This window comes from Oncorhynchus mykiss, chromosome 13 (assembly GCF_057628025.1).
Source record: "Oncorhynchus mykiss isolate SJ-2025 chromosome 13, ASM5762802v1, whole genome shotgun sequence".
NCBI classification, from domain to species: Eukaryota; Metazoa; Chordata; class Actinopteri; order Salmoniformes; family Salmonidae; genus Oncorhynchus; species Oncorhynchus mykiss.
Window position 1 is genome coordinate 69,986,238 of NC_143034.1, and position 20,245 is coordinate 70,006,482.

General features: G+C 42.9%; 2 protein-coding genes across 4 annotated transcripts in view; one reads left to right on the forward strand and one right to left on the reverse strand.

Moving 5' to 3' along the window:
• The first annotated feature begins 493 nt into the window (after nucleotides 1–493).
• Nucleotides 494–11,606, forward strand: LOC118938098 (uncharacterized). Its single transcript, XM_090194370.1, has 3 exons — nucleotides 494–775; nucleotides 7,360–7,519; nucleotides 10,117–11,606. Exons 1-3 carry the CDS (start codon nucleotides 494–496, stop codon nucleotides 11,166–11,168), a joined length of 1,494 nt encoding a protein of 497 aa, XP_090050496.1. The 3' UTR covers nucleotides 11,169–11,606.
• A 1,017-nt stretch (nucleotides 11,607–12,623) lies between these two features.
• Nucleotides 12,624–20,245, reverse strand: part of LOC110485301 (E3 ubiquitin-protein ligase rnf213-alpha) — a 63,035-nt gene continuing 55,413 nt past the window's right edge. For all 3 annotated transcript variants that reach the window (XM_090197357.1, XM_090197359.1, XM_090197358.1), the window contains exons 65-67: nucleotides 19,973–20,062; nucleotides 19,496–19,674; nucleotides 12,624–14,173 (exon numbers count right to left, since the gene is read on the reverse strand). In XM_090197357.1, the coding sequence (XP_090053483.1) occupies nucleotides 14,020–14,173; nucleotides 19,496–19,674; nucleotides 19,973–20,062 (423 nt within the window). In that variant the 3' untranslated portion in view covers nucleotides 12,624–14,019. The remainder of the gene's footprint in view (nucleotides 14,174–19,495; nucleotides 19,675–19,972; nucleotides 20,063–20,245) is intronic.

Here is a 20,245-nt window from a genome sequence, read left to right on the forward strand (position 1 = left end):
CTGTACCACTGTCTACCTGGTCTCTCTCATTGCAGCACAATGCTTGTGGATGGTCTCTGCCAGTTCTGAGATTTACTCTGCTTCTTATCTAATAATGATGTACATGGCAGCAACCAGCATGTCAACATCTGTATGGCTGAATTTCTTCTACTACACCCAGATCGTCCCTGCCCAGCGCGCTCTCTTCACCCGGGTGAAGAGGAACATCAAAAGCATCATCTACTGGGGCCTATTTGGCGACAGGGTGTTTGTTATGTTTCAATTTGCTGTGAGGGCTACAGGAGAATTTTATTCCTCAGGAGAGGGGCCTTCTAATACCACAGGTTTCACATCAACGAATGGCACTGCTAATGTCTCTCCCAAAAAGGTGCTGCTTAATAACACAACCACATTAGCCAACGACACTGATGCTGCCTCTCTAACATTCCTGCTTCACACACTGATAGCAAGTCAGTCGTTGAAAATTATCTATGTGCTTTTTGGCCTCTGTGTGATGGTGGGGTCAAGCTGTGCCACAGTGTGCTACCTGCACAGACACATGAAGAGCATGAAAGAGATAGGCAGCCCCTTCTCCTCTCCCCGACTGCACAGTCAGATGAGGGTCACCATCGCCGGTATCCTGCAGGGAATTCTCTTCCTCTTTACCGCACTGTGGATTTTCATTCATTACTCAAGCAAGGTTTTTTCCTCTACATCCTTTGACGATAATATCTTGTACACAGTAATCTCTCTCTACAAGTTCGGCACCACTTTCAACCTGGGCATAAACTCAATTGTGAGATGCAGGACCAGTTTAACCATATCAGGTTCTCTGGCAGGAATGTGAATGCTTGTTATGCCGTTTTAGAACTGGATATTGATTTAATGTGGCCTTGTGAAACCAGCCCATAATGTTTCATCGAATTTGTTGGTATTCAAAGTAAAGGTCGCAACGCCTAGTGGAGTCAGGGTTGTGAGGGAAATACAGTGTGGTCCCCACCTACAAATAAAATAACAAACAAGAATATAGATTATTGTATGGGACAATATGAAAATCTCAATCTCAAAATAGCCTACTCAAAGTACTGCAAGATGTTTTGTTACACTTAACTTTTGAAATCGGTAGCTAGCCAAATGAGAATGTTTAGTTAGCATGTCATGGCTGAATGCAGAGTTTCAACACACTCATTTCCCACAATGACTTTAATCAGAAAAGGACTTCCATTCCATGTACTTTTTGTTGTAGTTCTCAGGACATTTAAGCAAACGATCCCAATTCTAGTACAGTAGCAGCACAGCTTCTAAACCAGAGGTCCAACATCGCCAGACCTGACAGGAATGTGTGTCACTTTATTTAGTTGATTAAATTGACAGTGTATTTAGTGTTATTTACATTGTTGTTTTTTGGGAGGGGGGAGGGGGATTAATCGTAAAAGTTCTAATATTTATTGGTTCTCTTAATTTTTTATAAGAAATTTAATGGAATGAATTTAATATTGGTTGATGTAAAATTGAACATTTACAGATTTTTTTAAGTGGGGTTCCTACTTAACAAGTTTGAATGACACTGATCTAATGTACGTATAACCAGAGTAAACTGCCTTCTCCTGTTCATAATGAGGCTTCTGGATTTAGTTCTAATTTCCTTTTTTGTGTTTCCCATTTCTTCCTTTTCCATTATATTCTACTTATTTTAAATTTGTGTTGTAATGTTGAGGTCAACCTGCAAATAAGGATTTCATTGTACTGTCACGTTCTGACCTTTATTTCCTTTGTTTTGTCATTATTTAGTATGGTCAGGGCGTGAGTTGGGGTGGGCAGTCTATGTTTGTTTTTCTATGATTTGGGTATTTCTATGTTTCGGCCTAGTATGGTTCTCAATCAGAGGCAGGTGGCATTAGTTGTCTCTGATTGAGAATCATACTTAGGTAGCCTGGGTTGCACTGTGTGTTTGTGGGTGATTGTTCCTGTCTCTGTGTTTTGCTCCAGATAGGGCTGTTTTTGGTTTTCCCACGTTTATTGTTTTGTAGTGTTCGTGTTTATCCTTTTTTATTAAACATGAATCAATATAACCACGCTGCTTTTTGGTCCGCCTCTCCTTCACCACAAGAAAACCCTTACATGTACTGTGTATACACCATGTATCCTGTGCATATAACAAATCATCTTTGATTTTAGATTTGACTTCAACTATCATAATCTAATAAATATAATTTATATTTGCCCAAATGGGTGACTGCTTTGTGTGCTAAGTAAAGAAACAGAACAGTTTGTTGCCTGCATTTAGACTTTGGGCTGATGGAAACCACCTGGTCAGTAAAATAATGATGCTTGTTTTATCTTCTTTTCACTTATGTGTTACACGTCACAAACAGATACATTTGATTATGACTCTCATATGGGACAGTCACTTTAAATGTTAATTTGCTACACCCACAGTCCTGAACCGAACGCTGTTCTTTGATCAAATTACTGTCATTTTTAACAGTCTTCAGTGGCGGCAAGAAAGACCAATAAATTGTCAACAAAAAAAGATTTGCTGAGAAGCAAACAATTTATTTTGTTTCAACATAATAATCACTGCATGTCACACTCTTCAGCAATGAAATGAAACACAGAAACAACGTTTGGTCCAACTTTAAGTTCAACAAGAGGAACTTAAAGTGCAAAATACAATGAGCATGGTTTATTCTGTAAGGGGAAACTGTCATGCCATTTCTGACTAGATGATTGAAGATGAGTCCGTTATGAAAGGACAAAACATATCACTTGAGGCAAAGCCATGTAAATAGATATCTACGGTGGCCCTAACGGACAAAGTGAATTATAAAACCTAATTTTCCATTGGGGCCACCGTAGATATTCATAACAAGGTAGCTTCAGAAATGTGCAAACTCATTTCCCTCATTAGAAAACATCACCTATGATAAATCTTGATTTTCTTGAATGCTGTTTGGTTGAGATAAAAATGTCAGACCCCAGACATCACCGACAACGACGAAACAGCCTATAGGGAGGAGGTCAGAGACCTGTGTCTCCATAGCCAACGTCTCCTCTTGGGACAATGGGTACACGTGACTCTTGGGAAGCGCAGCGTTTACCTGGAGATCTATCGTACAATCCCCTCCCGGTCGATGAGGTGGTAAATTAGTCGCTTTCTTTTTACTGAAAGCGATTGCCAAATCGGCATACTCGGGGGGAATGCACACCGTGGAACCCTGGTCTGGACTCTCCACGGACGTGGCACCGATGGAAACTCCCAGACACCTTCCAGAACACTCCTCTGACCACCCCTGGAGAACCCCCTGTCTCCACGAAATCTTAGGATTGTGACGGGCCAGCCAGGGAATCCCTAGCCCCACTGGAAACGCAGGCGAATCAATAATATAGAGACTGATATGCTCCCTATGATTCCCCCGCGTCACCATGTCCAGTGGGACCGTGGTCTCCCTGACCATCCCTGACCCTAATGGCCGGCTATCTAGGGAGTGCACGGGAAAGGGAGAATCTATCGGCATGAACGGAACACCTAACTTAAGGGCGAGTCCGCGATCCATAAAGTTCCCAGCTGCACCAGAATCGACTAGCGCCCTATGCTGGGAAGAGGGGAAAAATTTAAGGAAAAAAATCAAGACAAACATGTGACCAACAGGGGGTTCTTGGTGAGTTTGGTGCTGAGTTTAGTGCATTTACTATTCCTTAAAATACATATAATACAATTATTTCTTATATGCACTTATACTGTGCCTTATAATAAAATAAATGCTCATAAGTATTTACATAATTATTTTTAATTCTGAAAGCTTAGGACACTAAAGAGGCCTTTCTACTGACTCTGAAAAACACCAAAAGAAAGATGCCCAGGGTCCCTGCTCATCTACGTGAATGTGCCTTAGGCATGCTGCAAGGAGGCATGAGGACTGCAGATGTTGCCAGGGCAATGAATTGCAATGTCCGTACTGTGAGACGCATAAGACAGCGCTACAGGGAGACAGGATGGACAGCTGATTGTCCTCGCAGTGGCAGACCACGTGTAACAACCTGCACAGGATCGGTACATCCGAACATCACACCTGCGGGACAGGTACAGGGTGGCAACAGCAACTGCCCGTGTTACACCAGGAATGCACAATCCCTCCATCAGTGCTCAGACTGTCGGCAATAGGCTGAGATAGGCTGGACTGAGGGCTTGTAGGCCTGTTGTAAAGCAGGTCCTCACCAGACATCACCGGCAACAATGTCGCCTACAGTCACAAACCCACCGTCGCTGGACCAGAACGGACTGGCAAAAAGTGCTCTTCACTGACGAGTCGCGGTTTTGTCTCACCAGGGATGATGGTCGGATTCACGTTTATTGTCAAAGGAATGAGCGTTACACCGAGGCCTGTACTCTGGGGTAGGATCGATTTGGAGGTGGAGGGTCCATCATGGTCTGGGGCAGTGTGTCAAAGCATCATCAGACTGAGCTTGTTGTCATTGCAGGCAATCTCAGCGCTGTGCGTTACAGGGATGACATCCTCCTCCCTCATGTGGTACCCTTCCTGCAGGCTCATCCTGACATGACCCTCCAGCATGACAATGCCACCAGCCATACTGCTCGTTCTGTGCGTGATTTCCTGCAAGACAGGACTGTCAGTGTTCTGCCATGGCCAACAAAGAGCCCGGATCTCAATCCCATTGAGCACGTCTGGGACCTGTGGCCACACCAGATACTGACTTACTTTTGATTTTGATCCCCCCTTTGTCCAAGGACACATTATTCAATTTCTGTGGAACTTGTTCTCATGTCTGTGGAACTTGTTCAGTTTATGTCTCAGTTGTTGAATCTTGTTATGGTCATACAAATACTGACAGGACGATTTTTTGTTGTTGTTGCTGAGGTTAGTATTTCCTATGCAGAGCCTTGATGTAGTTCAAACACTCCCTGGCACATGTCGCATACAGCTTTCTACCTTAGACCAGAGTTCAAGCCCTGATTCTAACCTTTCTCCCATTTGCCTGTCTCCCCATTTCATTGCTGTCTGAATAAAGTGTCAAACCACCTAAAAAAAATATGTAAACAAAATATTTGCAATCTTCAAATTTCATCCCCCCAAAAAGTAACAAAGTTATCACATTTTGAGTGTTAATTTAATATTCAAAGCATCCTGAATATGCCTGACTTGTGGTTCATGTCAAAATATGTAGAACTGCAGGAAAATAGCTTTAAAACAGTGAAAGATTCATGGGGGAGGACACCCAGACCCATTGTCTAGGGGGTGTGCCAGGTGGAAATGAAATTCACATAGCAAATCTCACTCCAAGCTTTCTTCAAAAGTTGGCAGCACTGGAGTAAAATGCAATAATTTCAACAATGGATATAACAATGCACAACAACACACACGTAGCTACCCTGGTAACATTTTATTTCACAGTGTCAAGTACATGGAAAGTGCCTGTTTAGCAAGCTAGGTGGTCACCTGCATCCATGACATTCCGTTCCACAAGTCTTTAGCCGATCTTTTAGCTAGCTCTGAGCTCTACCAGGTCTACAGCCAATCTGCTAGCTAGCTCTGAGCACTATCAAGTCTTCAGCCAGTCTTCTAGCTACTGAAGCTCCCAACTCTATCAAGTCTGCAGCCAGTCTGCTAGCTAGCATCCAGCTCTATAAAGTCTGCAGCCAGTCTGCTAGCTAGGATGCTTTTGTTGAAACCGAGCCCGGGGCAGTGGTTCCCAGTCACCACCCCGGGGCATTGGGACTTTCAAATAGTGCCCCCTACTGGCCCTCCAACACCACTTCCATAAGCATTTTACCTGGGGTATATTAATTACGGAAACAGTTTATCACTTAAGAACCAAATGGAAGCAAACTGAGCAAAACCAAAGTTTCTATTGGTTAAATTCAGGTAGGTCCCACTCTATTTTATTATGTTTGCTTCTGTTTAAGAAACCTACTACAGAATGAATACACCCCTGGATTGGCCTGGCCCAACCCTGCTTAGCTTCAGAGGCACGCCAGCAATTGGAAGCTGGTTGGTATTTCCATCTGTTTTTGATATGCAAACAGGTTATGGAACATTTGAACCCATTTTCATACTGGCATACAGACTATTTCCGTTTTAGAAGATAGATGCCTCGTAAAAGCAATCAACCTGAGATTTCAAGAGCCTTTCAGAAATGTTGATGTAGTCCCTCTGCCACCAACCACAGAATATTACCTAATTTTACACATGCAGGAATGTTATGCAATGTTCGGTAACACTTTGATGTGCACACATATAATGCCTTATAAGTGTATACAGCTATAGTGCCTTATAATACTCACTATACAAGATAATTGCTTGTATAGCATCCTTGAGCCATTGTAAAACATATAATGCATTACAGCCCTACTAATCAGAAAATGGTCTGTCACAGGTGGCATAATGCTTAAAAAGCACTATGCCATGACGACATTATAAAGTGTCTTATAGCATACTTTCATAATTAATTATGAAGCTCCATGAAACACTTAATGTGTTTTCTTTACTTTAAATAAAGGGATTCAGTTAATTATAAAACACTATAATAGGTATTCATGGGCTGCTTGGTTGCATCGTTGACATTGTTATGAACTTTCTAAAGAGGCTGCAGCCATATTTGTGTCCAACTGATGACTGATGCCCAGTCATTCTGAACGGTTGCTAGTGACTGTTTCATCTAAATTACACAGTGCTAAAGTAGGCAAATCATTTGTAGAAAACAACTTTGCCATCATTAGCCACTGTAAAGCACTTTTGGTGAATTCAAAAGTTCATTTGGAAAAACGTCTCATTTGGAAATGGCAGACTAGTGTAGTAAAATAATGCTTCACTGAATCAGTTTGCTGCCATCTGGTTAACAAAATCTAAATTGTGTCTAAATTCCTTTCTGATTATATGGCCTTTCTCTGCGGTTTTCATTATCTTTTACCAGATCTAATGTGTTATATTCTCCAACATTAATTTCATATTTCCACAAACGTCAAAGTGTTTCCTTTCAAATGGTATCAAGAATATGCATATCCTTGCTTCAGGTCCTGAGCCTCGGGCAGTTAGATTTGGTTATGTCATTTTAGGCCCCAATGGTAAGATCCTTAAGAGGTTTTAAGGCTAAGTTCATCTTAGAACCATAGGATCCTATGGTGCTAACGATGAACTTACCCTTGTGGGAATAACATCGCCTTCATAGAAGATGTTATTCCCACTGTGACAATTAAAACTTTGGATAGAGCGCAGCATTCATACAAAACTGAAATACATTAAACCATGGCAAGGTGACTTTGAACATGGACGTGTACAAACAGACCAGCTATGCCCTCCGTAAGGCAATCAAACAAGCAAAACGACAGAACAGGGACAAAGTGGAGTCTCAATTCAACAGCTCAGACATGAGGCATATATGGCATCGACAATCATGGATTCTAAAGGGAAAGCTGGCCATGCCACCGATGCCTTGCTCCCGGACAAGCTAAACACCTTCTTCGCCTGCTTCAAGGAAAACACAATGCCGCCAATGCAGGCCACCGCCACTCACGATGATTGTGAGCTCTCGTTCTCCGTGGCCGACGTGAGTAAGACATTCAAGCGTGTTAACCCTCGCACGGCTGACAGCTCAGAGCATGCGCAGACCAGCTGGCTAGAGTGTTTAATGACATACTCAATCTCTCCCTATCCCACTTGCTTCAAGATGTCCACCATTGATTCTGTACCCAAGAAAGCAAAGGTAACAGAACTAAATTACTTCTGTCATCATGAAGTGCTTTGAGAGGCTAGTTAAGGATCACCTCCACCTTACCCAACACCCTAGACCCCCTGTGCAACTGGATCCTGTACCTCCTTCCGGGCCGACTCCAGGTGGTGAAGGTAGGCAACAACACCGACGCTACACTGATCCTCAACACAGAGGCTCCACAAGGACGTGTGCTCAGCCCCCTCCTGTACTCCCTGTTCACCCATGACTTTGTGTCCATGCACATCTCCAACTCAATCATGAAGTTTGCAGACGACACATTAGTGGTAGGCCTGATTACCAAGAACAACGAGAGCCCACATGGAGGAGGTGAGGGCCCTGGTGGAGTGGTGCCAGGAAAATAACCTCTCCCTCAACGTCAACAAAAAAGCAGAAACAGCAGAGATAGCACACCCCCATCCACATTGACGGGGGCGCAGTGGAGAGGGTGAAAAGCTACAAGTTCCTTGGCATGTATATCACAGACAACCTGAAATGATCCATCCACACAGACAGTGTGCTGCCTCCTCAACCTCATGAAGCTGAATAAATTTGGCTTAGCCCCTAAGACCGTCACAAACCTCTACAAATGCACCATACAAACTTCTACAAATGCACCATTGAGAGCATCCTGTCGGGCTGTATCACCACCTGGTACGGCAATTGCACCATCCGCAATCGCAGGGCTCTCCAGAGGGTTGTGCGATCAGCCCAAAGTATCAACAGGTGCACACTGCCTGCCCTCCAGGACATCTACAGCACCCACTGTCAAGGACCTCATCCACCCGAGCCATGGCCTGTTCACCCCACTACCATCTTTATGGTGGAAACAGTACAGGTGCATCAAAGTTGGGACCGAGAGACTGAGAAACATCTTCTAACATCTTCCAGGCCATCCGACTGTTAAATTGTCAACACTAGACAGCCTCCACCCAGTACCCTGCCCTGAACTTACTCACTATTACTAGCCGACTACCACTCGGTACTCTACCCTGCACCTTAAAGACTGCTTCCCTATGTAGATAGTCACTTTAATAATGTTTACATACAGTTTTACCCACTTCATATGTATACACTGTATTCTAACCAAGGCTCATCCTACATAAATACTACTGTACACACCTTTTCTGTTTGTATACTGTCCATACTGTCTATACACACCATCATATACATATCATGTATATATAACAAATTAAGTACACCTTCATAATGTTGAGTTTAAATATTGTCCCTCAGAACAGCCTCAATTCTTTGGGGCATGGAATCTACAAGGTGTCGAAAGAGTTCCACAGGGATGCTGGTCCAAGTTGACTCCAAGGCTTCCCACAGCTGCATTGTTAGGTGTTGTTAGGCCCAAGACGAAGTCTATGTGACAACTGGAGATCAACTTTTAATATTGAAACAACGTTGCAAATGTCAGACAGACAGACAACAAGGTTTATACAAATCTTCACTGTTGAAAACTAAATGTTAGTCTACAAGAAATGTGAGATAACGTCTATATGTTTTTTATAGTGGATATCAAGTTTATAAATTGTTTGTCTGGGCTGATGAGACAGTGGATTGCACAGTCTGATGGAACAGAGTAAATAGGTGTCATAGATTTAGTCGGTGGTAACTTGTTGAATAGACAACAGTGGTAATGAGGTTTTAACCAATCAGCATCCAGGATTAGACCCATCCGTTGTATAATTCTTGATACACACTGGAAACTGTTGTGTGAAAAACCCACCAGCGTTGCAGTTCTTGACAAAAAACAGCGTGCCTGGCACCTACTACCATACCCTGTTCAAAGGCACTTAAATATTTAGTCTTGCAAATTCACCTTGAATGGCACACATACACAATCTATGTCTCAATTCTCTCAAGGCTTAAAAATCCTTCTTTAACCTGTCTCCTCCCCTTCATCTATACTGATTGAAGTGGATTTAACAAGTGACATCAATAAGGGATCATATCTTTCACCTGGATTCACCTGGTCAGCAGGTGTTCTTAATGTTTTGTCCACTCTGTATATATTTATATTCTCGACTGACTCGTTCTGATATTCCTTCATTTCTTTCTTTACATTTTTGGGGAATTTGTGTGTATTGTTAGGTATTACTGCACGGTTGGAGCTAGAAACATATTTTTGCTGCGCTTCCAATAACATCTACAAAATATGTGTACGTGACAAAGCATTTACGAATTGTTGTTATAGTCCAGGTTAAGTTGAATCCATCTCTACCACTAATGGTAGGATAAATTATGCTAATGATGCAGGTGACTTATGCAATAGTCACTTTTTGTGTTGACGTTACACCTCAATCATTTGCATGTATCTGCAATGTAAACAGGTTACGCTTGAGTTTGTTTTCCTGATGTCTCAGACACCAGACTGGGATTGGGTGTCCAGTATTTGAACACCAGACACTGACAGAGAAGATAGGCTACCCCTGCAAAGAAAATCCTCTTCAAAAATGACACGTATCATGATGGACGACTTGTCATTCACAATAGTCAACGGACCGCTCACCTTTCTCAACATCTTTGCAAACATATTTTTCATCTTCTGCATGCTCTGCCCACCGCGTGGCAGAGAGGGACTCAAACAGCCCATGAAGTTACTGCTGGGATCTATGGTATTCTGTACCACTGTCTACCTGGTCTCTCTCATTGCTGCACAATGCTTGTGGATGGTCTCTGCCAGTTCTGAGTTTTACTCTGCTTCTAATCTAATAATGTTGTACATGGCATCAACCAGCATGTCAACATCTGTATGGCTGAATTTCTTCTACTACACCCAGATCGTCCCTGCCCAGCGAGCTCTCTTCACCTGGGTGAAGAGGAACATCAAAAGCATCATCTACTGGGGCCTATTTGGAGACGGGATGTTCATTATGTTTCAATTTGCTGTGAGGGCTGCAGGAGAATTTTATTCCTCAGGAAAAGGACCTTCTAATAGCACAGGTTTCACATCAACGAATGGCACTGCTAATGTCTCTCCCAAAAAGGTGCCGATAAATAACACAACCACATTAGTCAACGCCACTGATGCTGCCTCTCTAACAGTCCTGCTTCACACACTGACAGCAAGTGAGTGTTTGAAAATTATCTACGTCTTTTTTTGCCTCTGTGTGATGGTGGGGTCAAGCTGTGCCACGGTGTGCTACCTGCACAGACACATGAAGAGCATGAAAGAGAGCGGCAGCCCCTTCTCCTCTCCCCGACTGCACAGTCAGATGAGGGTCACCATCGCCGGTATCCTGCAGGGAATTCTCTTCCTCTTTACCGCACTGTGGATTTTCATTCATTACTCAAGCAAGGTTCTTTCTTCTACATCCTTTGACGATAATATCTTGTACACAGTAATCTCTCTCTACAAGTTCGGCACCACTTTAAACCTGGGCATCGGTCAGGCTGTTTTCAGACAGAGGGCAACTGATATTTGTCTCAAAGCCAAACAGGCACTGAAGCTGTGACCTGAGATGATGCTACAATAAGTAAATATAAGTGCTTTAGTAATACGAAATTAATGTTTGTCATTTTATTAACATTTGACATGTCATGCTAAACTCAATTGTGAGATACAGGACCAGCTTAACCATCTCAGGTTCTCTGGCAGGAATGTGAATTTTTGTTATGCCGTTTTAGAACTGGATATTGATTTAATGTGGCCTTGTGAAACCAGCCCATAATGTTTCAGCTAATTTGTTGGTATTCAAAATAAAGGTCGCAACGCCTAGTGGAGTCAGGGTTGCGAGGGAAATACAGTGGGGTCCCCACCTACAAATAAAATAACAAACAAGAATATAGATTATTGTATGGGACAATATGAAAATCTCAATCTCAAAATAGCCTACTCAAAGTACTGCAAGATGTTTTTTTACACTTAACTTTTGAAATCGGTAGCTAGCCAAATGAGAATATTTAGTTAGCATGTCATGGCTGAATGCAGAGTTTCAACACACTCATTTCCCACAATGACTTTAATCGGAAAAGGACTTCCATTCCATGTACTTTTTGTTGTAGTTCTCAGGACAATCCCAAACAATCCCAATTCTAGTACAGTAGCAGCACAGTTTCTAAAACAGAGGTCCAACATTGCCAGACCTGACAGGAATGTGTGTCACTTTATTTAGTTGATTAAATTGACAGTGTATTTTGTGTTATTTACATTGTTGTTTTTTGGGAGGGGGGGGGATTAATCGTAAAAGTTCTAATATTTATTGCTTCTCTTCATTTTTTATAAGAAATTAAATGGAATGAATTTGATATTGGTTGATGTAAAATTGAACATTTACAGATTTTTTAAAGTGGGGTTCCTACTTAACAAGTTTGAATAACACTGATCTAATGTACGTATAATCAGAGTAAACTGCCTTCTCCTGTTCATAATGAGGCTTATGGATTTAGTTCTAATTTCCTTTTTTGTGTTTCCCATTTCTTCCTTTTCCATTATATTCTACTTATTTTTTAATGTTTGTTGTAATGTTGAGGTCAACCTGCAAGTAAGGATTTCATTGTACCTTGTACACACCATGTATCCTGTGCATATAACAAATAATATTTGATTTTAGATTTGACTTCAACTATCATAATCTAATAAATATAATTTATATTTGTCCAAATGTGTGACTGCTTTGTGTGCTAAATAAAGAAATAGAACAGTTTGTTGCCTGCATTTAGACTTTGGGCTGATGGAGACCACCCGGTCAGTAAAATAATGATGCTTGTTTTATCTTCTTTTCACTTATGTGTTACACATCACAAACAGATACATTTGATTATGACTCTCATATGGGACAGTCACTTTAAATGTTAATTTGCTACACCCACAGTCCTGAACCGAACGCTGTTCTTTGATCAAATTACTGTCATTTTTAACAGTCTTCAGTGGCGGCAAGAAAGACCAATAAATTGTCAACAAAAAAAGATTTGCTGAGAAGCAAACAATTTATTTTGTTTCAACATAATAATCACTGCATGTCACACTCTTCAGCAATGAAATGAAACACAGAAACAACGTTTGGTCCAACTTTAAGTTCAACAAGAGGAACTTAAAGTGCAAAATACAATGAGCATGGTTTATTCTGTAAGGCAGTGATTCTGTAAGGGGAAACTGTCATGCCATTTCTGACTAGATGATTGAAGATGAGTCCGTTATGAAAGGACAAAACATATCACTTGAGGCAAAGCCATGTAAATAGATATCTACGGTGGCCCTAACGGACAAAGTGAATTATAAAACCTAATTTTCCATTGGGGCCACCGTAGATATTCATAACAAGGTAGCTTCAGAAATGTGCAAATTCATTTCCCTCATTAGAAAACATCACCTATGATAAATCTTTATTTTCTTGATTGCTGTTTGGTTGAGATAAAAATGTCAGACCCCAGAGTTATAGTCCAACATCTCACCTAGTTGCATCCCTGAGTCTAAGACCAAAAGTCTAGGTATTTAGACTTCAGTCTTTCCCTCCACTACCACCACTACGTGACCGAGAAAGTCACATTGGAAAAGTGCACAAAAGATCATCAGCAATCAAACATTTTGTGCATCACAGGAGGTTGGTGGCACCTGAATTGGGGAGGAAGGGCTTGTAATAATGGCTGGAGAGGAATAGGTGGAATGGTACCAAATACATCAAACACATAGTTTCCATGTGTTTGATGCCATTCCATTCGCTCCGTTCCAGACATTATGAGCCTTCCTCCCCTCAGCAGCCTCCACTGGATTTGCATATTTATCAACTAATAAAACAAATATTTGCTAACTACAACTTTCGTAACTTCCTCCCCTTCACTCATTGTACTCTTAGTACAAATCACAGTTGACTTTTTAGATACCAGAATGAAACAGTTTATAGGTATTGTACATGAGTAGAACCTGTCTGCTGGCACTTTGAAAGTGCATTTCCAAAAAGGCACTCATTTCATGTTCCCCTGTGTAAAACATATGCATCTATATCACATACGTGTATTCTATAAACCTGATTGTAAACATATCTGTGGCCCTTACATACACTATACAGGGACTATAAAGTCTGTACGAAGTCTACATCTGAAATGGCACCCCAAACTGGTTGGTCAAAAGTAGTGCACTACATTGGCGGAGTCTGGGGGTTGGAGCTTTGGCTATGCTCCCTTCCGACTTGTCATTCCTCCAACATAGTCTGTCCCCCTGACTTCATACTGTCCTGTCTAAAAACCAATAAAAGTATGAAATGATGTTCGACTCTTCAGGAAGAAAAAGCAGTGCACTATGTAGGGAATAGGGAGCAATGTGGGATGCAAACAAAGGCAGAGTAGAATCAGTTGTCGGTGGTTGAGCTATCTCTGGCTGCGCTCCTGTTTGAAGGCCACGGTGAACTTCCAGGCTTCTATGTACTGAGCCAGACTGATCTCTCCGGGGAACAACTCGTCCACGTCGTGGGGAACGTCAAGGTCTTTCCGCTCCATGTAGGACACCAGGGTGTCTTTCAGGCTGCAGGACAATGGAGGAGAGGATAATGGACACACGTTCCACTTTCCTGTGTGTGTGTGTGTGTGTGTGTGTGTGTGTAAGTTTTGCAGTGTTTGTGATTTTTCCTTTCATCAAACATGCCTCAAAAAGAGATGTTTGTGGCCCTTATGAAACACGTACAGTACCAGTCAAAAGTGTTAGTACACCTACTAATTTCAAGGGTTTTTCTTTATTTTTACTATTTCTACATTGTTTAATAATAGTGTAGACGTCAAAATTAGGAAATAACACATATGGAATCATACAGTAAACAATAAAAGGTGTTAAACTAATCAAAATATATTTTATAGCAGCCACCCTTTGCAATGACAGCTTTGCACACTCTTGGCATTCTCTCAACCAGCTTCACGAGGTAGTCAACTGGAATTAATTTCAATTAACATGTGTGCCTTGTTAACAGTTAATTTGTGGAATTTAATTCCTTCTTAATGCGTTTGAGCCAATCAGTTGTGACAAGGTAGGGGTGGTATACAGAAGATAGCCCTATTTGGTAAAAGACCAAGTCCATATTATGAAACATCTTTCAAATAAAGATTTTATTACAGTGAAATGCTTACTTATGAGCCCCTGACCAACAATGCAGTTTTAAAAAAAAATAGGGATAAGAATAAGAAATAAAAGTAATTAAAGAGCAGCAGTAAAATAACAATAGCGAGACTATGTTTTTACAGGGATATACAGGGGGGGGAACCGGTACAGAGTCAATGTGCAGGGGCACAGGTTAGTTGAGGTAATATGTATATGTAGGTAGAGTTATTAAAGTGATTACGTATAGATGACAACAACGGGGGGTAGCAGCAGTGTAGAAGAGGGGACGGGGGGGGAATGCAGATTGTCTGGGTAGCCACTTAATTAGATGTTTGGGAGTCTTATGGCTTGGGGGTATAAGCTGTTTAGAAGAGAGAACAGTCTATGACTAGGGTGGCTGGTGTCTTTGACAATTTTTAGGGCCTTCCTCTGACACCGGCTGGTATAGAGGTCCTGGATGGCAGGAAGCTTGGCCCCAGTGATGTACTGGGCCATTTGCACTACCCCCTGTACTGTCTTGCGGTCGGAGACCGAGCAGTTGCCATACCAGGCAGTGATGCAACCGATGGTGCTCTCGATGGTGCAGCTGTAGAACCTTTTGATGATCTGAGGACCCATGCAAAATCTTTTCAGTCTCCTGAGGGGGAATAGGTTATGTCGTGCCCTCTTCGCAACTGTCTTGTTGTGCTTGGGCCAAGAAACACAAGCAATGGACATTAATTAGACCAGTGGAAATCTGTCCTTTGGTCTGAGGAGTCCAAATTTGAGATTTTTGGTTCCAATCGCTGTGTCTTTGTGAGACGCAGAGTAGGTGAACAGATGATCTCCACATGTGTGGTTCCCACCGTGAAGCATGGAGGAGGAGATGTGATGGTGTGGGGGTGCTTTGCTGGTGACACTGTCTGTGATTTACTAAGAATTCAAGGCACACATAACCAGCATGGCTACCACAGCATTCTGCAGCGATACGCCATCCCATCTGGTTTGCGTTTAGTGGGACAATCATTTTGTTTTTCAACAGAACAATGACCCAACACACCTCCAGGCTGTGTAAGGGCTATTTGACCAAGGAGGAGAGTGATGGAGTGCTGCATCAGATGATCTGGCCTCAACAATCACCCAACCTCAACCTTATTGAGATGGTTTGGGATGAGTTGGACAGCAGACTCTTTTTATGTATTATTTCTTACACTGGTAACCTAGGAAATCTTAAGTCTTATTACATACAGCCGAGAATAACTATTGGATATAAGAGCAACGTCAACTTACCAACATTACGGCCAGGAATACAACTTTCCCGAAGCAGATCCTCTGTTTAGACCACCACCAGGACAATGGATCGGATCCTAGTAGGCGACCCAAAACAACGATGCCGCAGAAGTGCAGACGGAGCGGTCTTCTGGTCAGGCTCCGTAGACGGGCACATCGCTCACCGCTCCCGAGTATACTACTCGCCAATGTCCAGTCTCAAGGTAGACAAAATCCGAGCAATGGTTGCCTTCCAGAGGGACATCAGAGATTGAAACATTCTCTGTTTCACAGAAACATGGCTCACTCGGAATACGTTATTAGAGTCGGTACAGCCACCTGGTTTCTTCACGCATCACGCCGACAGAAACAAACATCTCTCTGGTCAGAAGAAGGGCGGAGGTGTATGCCTTATGATTAACGAATCGTGGTGTGATCATAACAACATACAGGAACTCAAGTCCTTTTGTTCACCTGACCTAGAATTACAATCAAATGCTGACCGCATTATCTACCAAGAGAATTCTCTTCGATTATAATCACACCTGTGCATATCTCCCCTAAGCAGACACCTCGACGGCCCTGAAATAACGTCATTGGACTCTATGTAAACTGGAAACCACATATCCTGAGGCTGCATTTGTTGTAGCTGAGGATTTGAACAAGGTTAATCTGAAAACAAGGCTCCCTAAATTTTATCAGCATATCGAATGTGCGACCTGGGCTGGCAAAATTCTGGATCATTGCTACTCTAACTTGCTACTCTAACTTCCGCAACGCATGAAAAGCCCTACCTCGCCCTTCTTTCGGCAAATCTGACCACGACTTCATTTTGTTGCTCCCAGCCTATAGCCAGAAACAAAAGCAGGAAACGCCCGTGCTCAGGTCTGTTCAACACTGGTTGCTTTGATCCTGTGGACTGGGATATGTTCTGGATAGCCTCAGACAACAACATTGATGTATACGCTGATTCGGTGACTATTAAAACCTTCCCCAACCAGAAACCATGGATTGATGGCAGCATTCGCGCAAAACTGAAAGCGTAAACCACGGCTTTTAATCATGACAAGGCTACCGGAAACATGACCGAATACAAACAGTGTAGCTATTCCCTCCGCAAGGCAATCAAACAAGCTAAGAGTCAGTATAGAGAAAGTAGAGTCGCAATTCATAGGCTCAGACACGAGACCTATGTGGCAGGGTCTATAGTCAATCACAGATTACAAAAAGAAAACCAGCCCCGTCGGGCAGAACGACGTCTTGCTCCCAGACAAATTAAACAACTTTGAGGACAATACAGTGCCACTGACACGGCCCACTACCAAAACCTTCGGGCTCTCCTTCACCGCAGCCATCGTGAGTAAACCATTTAAACGTGTTAACCCTCGCAAGGCTGCAGGCCCAGACGGCATCCCTAGCCGCTTCTTCAGAGAATGCACAGACCAGCTGGCTGATATGTTTACGGACATATTCAATCAATCCCCATCCCAGTCTGCTGTTCCCACATGCTTCAAGAAGGCCACCATTGTTCCTGTTACCAAGAACGGTAAGGTATCTGAGCTAAATGACTAACGCCCGGTAGCATTCACTTCCGTCATCATGAAGTGCTTTGAGAGACTAGACTATATCACTTCCACCCTAACTGATACCCTAGACCCACTCCAATTTGCTTACAGCCCCAATAGGTCCACAGACGACGCAATCGCAATCACACTGCCCTAACCCATTGGAACAAGAGGAATACCTATGTAAGAATGCTGTTAATCGATTACAGCTCAGCATTTAACACCATAGTACCCTCCATACTCGTCATTAAGACCCTGGGTCTCGACCCTACCCTGTGCAACTGGGTCCTGGACTTTCTGACGGGCCGCCCCCAGGTGATGAGGGTAGGAAACATCTCCACCCCACTGATCCTCAACACCCGGGCCCCACAATGGTGCGTTCTCAGCCATCTCTTGTACTCCCTGTTCACCCACGACTGCGTGGCCATGCACACCCCCAACTCAATCATCAAGTTTGTAGACAACACTACAGTGGTAGGCTTGATTACCAACAATGACGAGACGGCCTACAGGGAGGAGGTGAGTTCCCTCGGAGTGTGGTGTCAGGAAAATAACCTCTCACTCAACGTCAACCAAACAAAGGAGATGATCGTGGACTTCAGGAAACAGCAGAGGGAGCACCCCCTTCTCCATTACTATCCTGACGATGTGGATAAGGTGGAAAGTTAAGTTCCTCGGCTTACACATCACGGACAAACTGAAATGGTCCACCCACACAGACAGCGTGGTGAAGAAGGCGCAACAGTGCCTCTTCAACCTCAGGAGGCTGAAGAAATTTGGCTTGTCACCAAAAACACTCACAAACTTTTACAGATGCACAATCGATAGCATCCTGTCGGGCTGTATCACCGCCTGGTACGGCAACTGCTCCGCCCACAACCGTAATGTTCTACAGAGGGTACTGAGGTCTGCACAACGCATCACCGGGGGCAAACTACCTGCCCTCCAGGACACCTACACCACCCGATGTCACAGGCAGGCCAAAAAGATCATCAAGGACAACAACCACCCGAGCCACTGCCTGTTCACCCCGCTATCATCCAGAAGGCGAGGTCAGTACAGGTACATCAAAGCTGGGACCGAGAGACTGAAAAACAGCTTCTATCTCAAGGCCATCAGACTGTTAAACAGTCATCACTAACAGTGAGTGGCTGCTGCCAACATACTGATTCATCTCTCTAGCCACTTTAGTAATTAAAAATAGGATGTAAGAAATGTATCACTAGTCACTTTAAACAATGCTACTTTATATAATGTTTACATACCCTACATTACTCATCTCATATGTATACTGTACTCTATACCATCTACTGCATCTTGCCTATGCTGTTGAGGCCATCGCTCATCCATATATTTATATGTACATATTCTTATTCATTCCTTACACTTGTGTGTATAAGGTAGTTGATGTGAAATTGTTAGATTACTTGATAGATATTACTGCACGGTCGGAACTAGAAGCACAAGCATTTCGCTACACTCGCATTAACCACTGCTAACCATGTGTATGTGACCAACAAAATTTGATTTGACTGAAGGAAAAGCAGCCAACAAGTGCTCAGCATATGTGGAAACTCCTTCAAGACAGTTGGAAAAGCATTCCAGATGTAGATGGTTGAGAGAACACCAAGAGTGTGCAAACCAGTCATCAAGGCAAAGGGTGGATACTTTGAAAAATCTAAAAAATATTTTAATTAGTTTGACACTTTGTTTTGGTTACTACGTGATTCCATATGTGTTATTTCATAGTTGTGTTGTAGAATGGAGAAAAAAAATAAAATAATAAAAACCCTTGAATGAATAGGTGTGTCCAAACTTTTGACTAGTACTTAAGACATGATGTTCATGTGACGTAAACAATACTACAATATCAAAAATGGAACCGCTAAGAGTGTCAAGAGAGACTACACCATGCCAGCTAGCTGTTATCCCCTTGGCTTACCCCCAGTCAGGCCTGTATGTGTCGGGGGCACGGGGGCTCTTCAGGACCAGCAGCAGAAACTCGTGCATCTCCAGCAGGAACGAGTCAGCGCTGCTCTTGGTGAAGAACGTAGTGAGTAGCCTCCGGTCTTCATCTCCCAGGGGATTCCTGTATTCCTCTGAGACCCCCACAAACGGGTCCTGAGGATGGGGAGGGTTAGAGAAGCTTTAATATACACTAGGGTGTAACATGACATTATGATCATTTTCTATTTATCACATTATGTAAGTTAGTGTAACTAAGGTTAGTTTCAATTAATGTTGTAAGTTAGTACAACTTAAGTCACAATGTTACAACTTATGTTGTAAGTAATACAAGCACATCTCACCCATACAAACAGTAATCCAGACAAAACTTCATAACCAGTATAAAAACATGACCCTAACAAAGTCATGTGAAGACTTGTCTGGGTGAATGTGTGGTGTCTCGTCGTCTTACCCTCTTGAGGCGCAGCATGTTCTCAGACTTGAGTGAGGTAAGGAGCTGCCACAGGGCCACACAGTGTTTCAGACTACACCTGCTCAGGGCCTGCATGAGGACAACAGGACAACACAGTGACTCAGACTACACCTGCTCAGGGCCTGCATGAGGACAACAGGACAACACAGTGACTCAGACTACACCTGCTCAGGGCCTGCATGAGGACAACAGGACAACACAGTGACTCAGACTACACCTGCTCAGGGCCTGCATGAGGACAACAGGACAACA

What these genes read in the sequence shown, in the direction of transcription:
- LOC118938098 (XM_090194370.1), top strand. Translation starts at nt 494, where the DNA reads ATGGTGGGGTCAAGCTGTGCCACAGTGTGCTACCTGCACAGACACATG. An exon ending in ACCTGGGCATAAACTCAATT is followed by an intron (nt 776 to 7,359) that starts GTGAGATGCAGG and finishes TCAATTCAACAG; the next exon opens with CTCAGACATGAGGCATATAT. An exon ending in CACCGCCACTCACGATGATT is followed by an intron (nt 7,520 to 10,116) that starts GTGAGCTCTCGT and finishes TTTGAACACCAG; the next exon opens with ACACTGACAGAGAAGATAGG.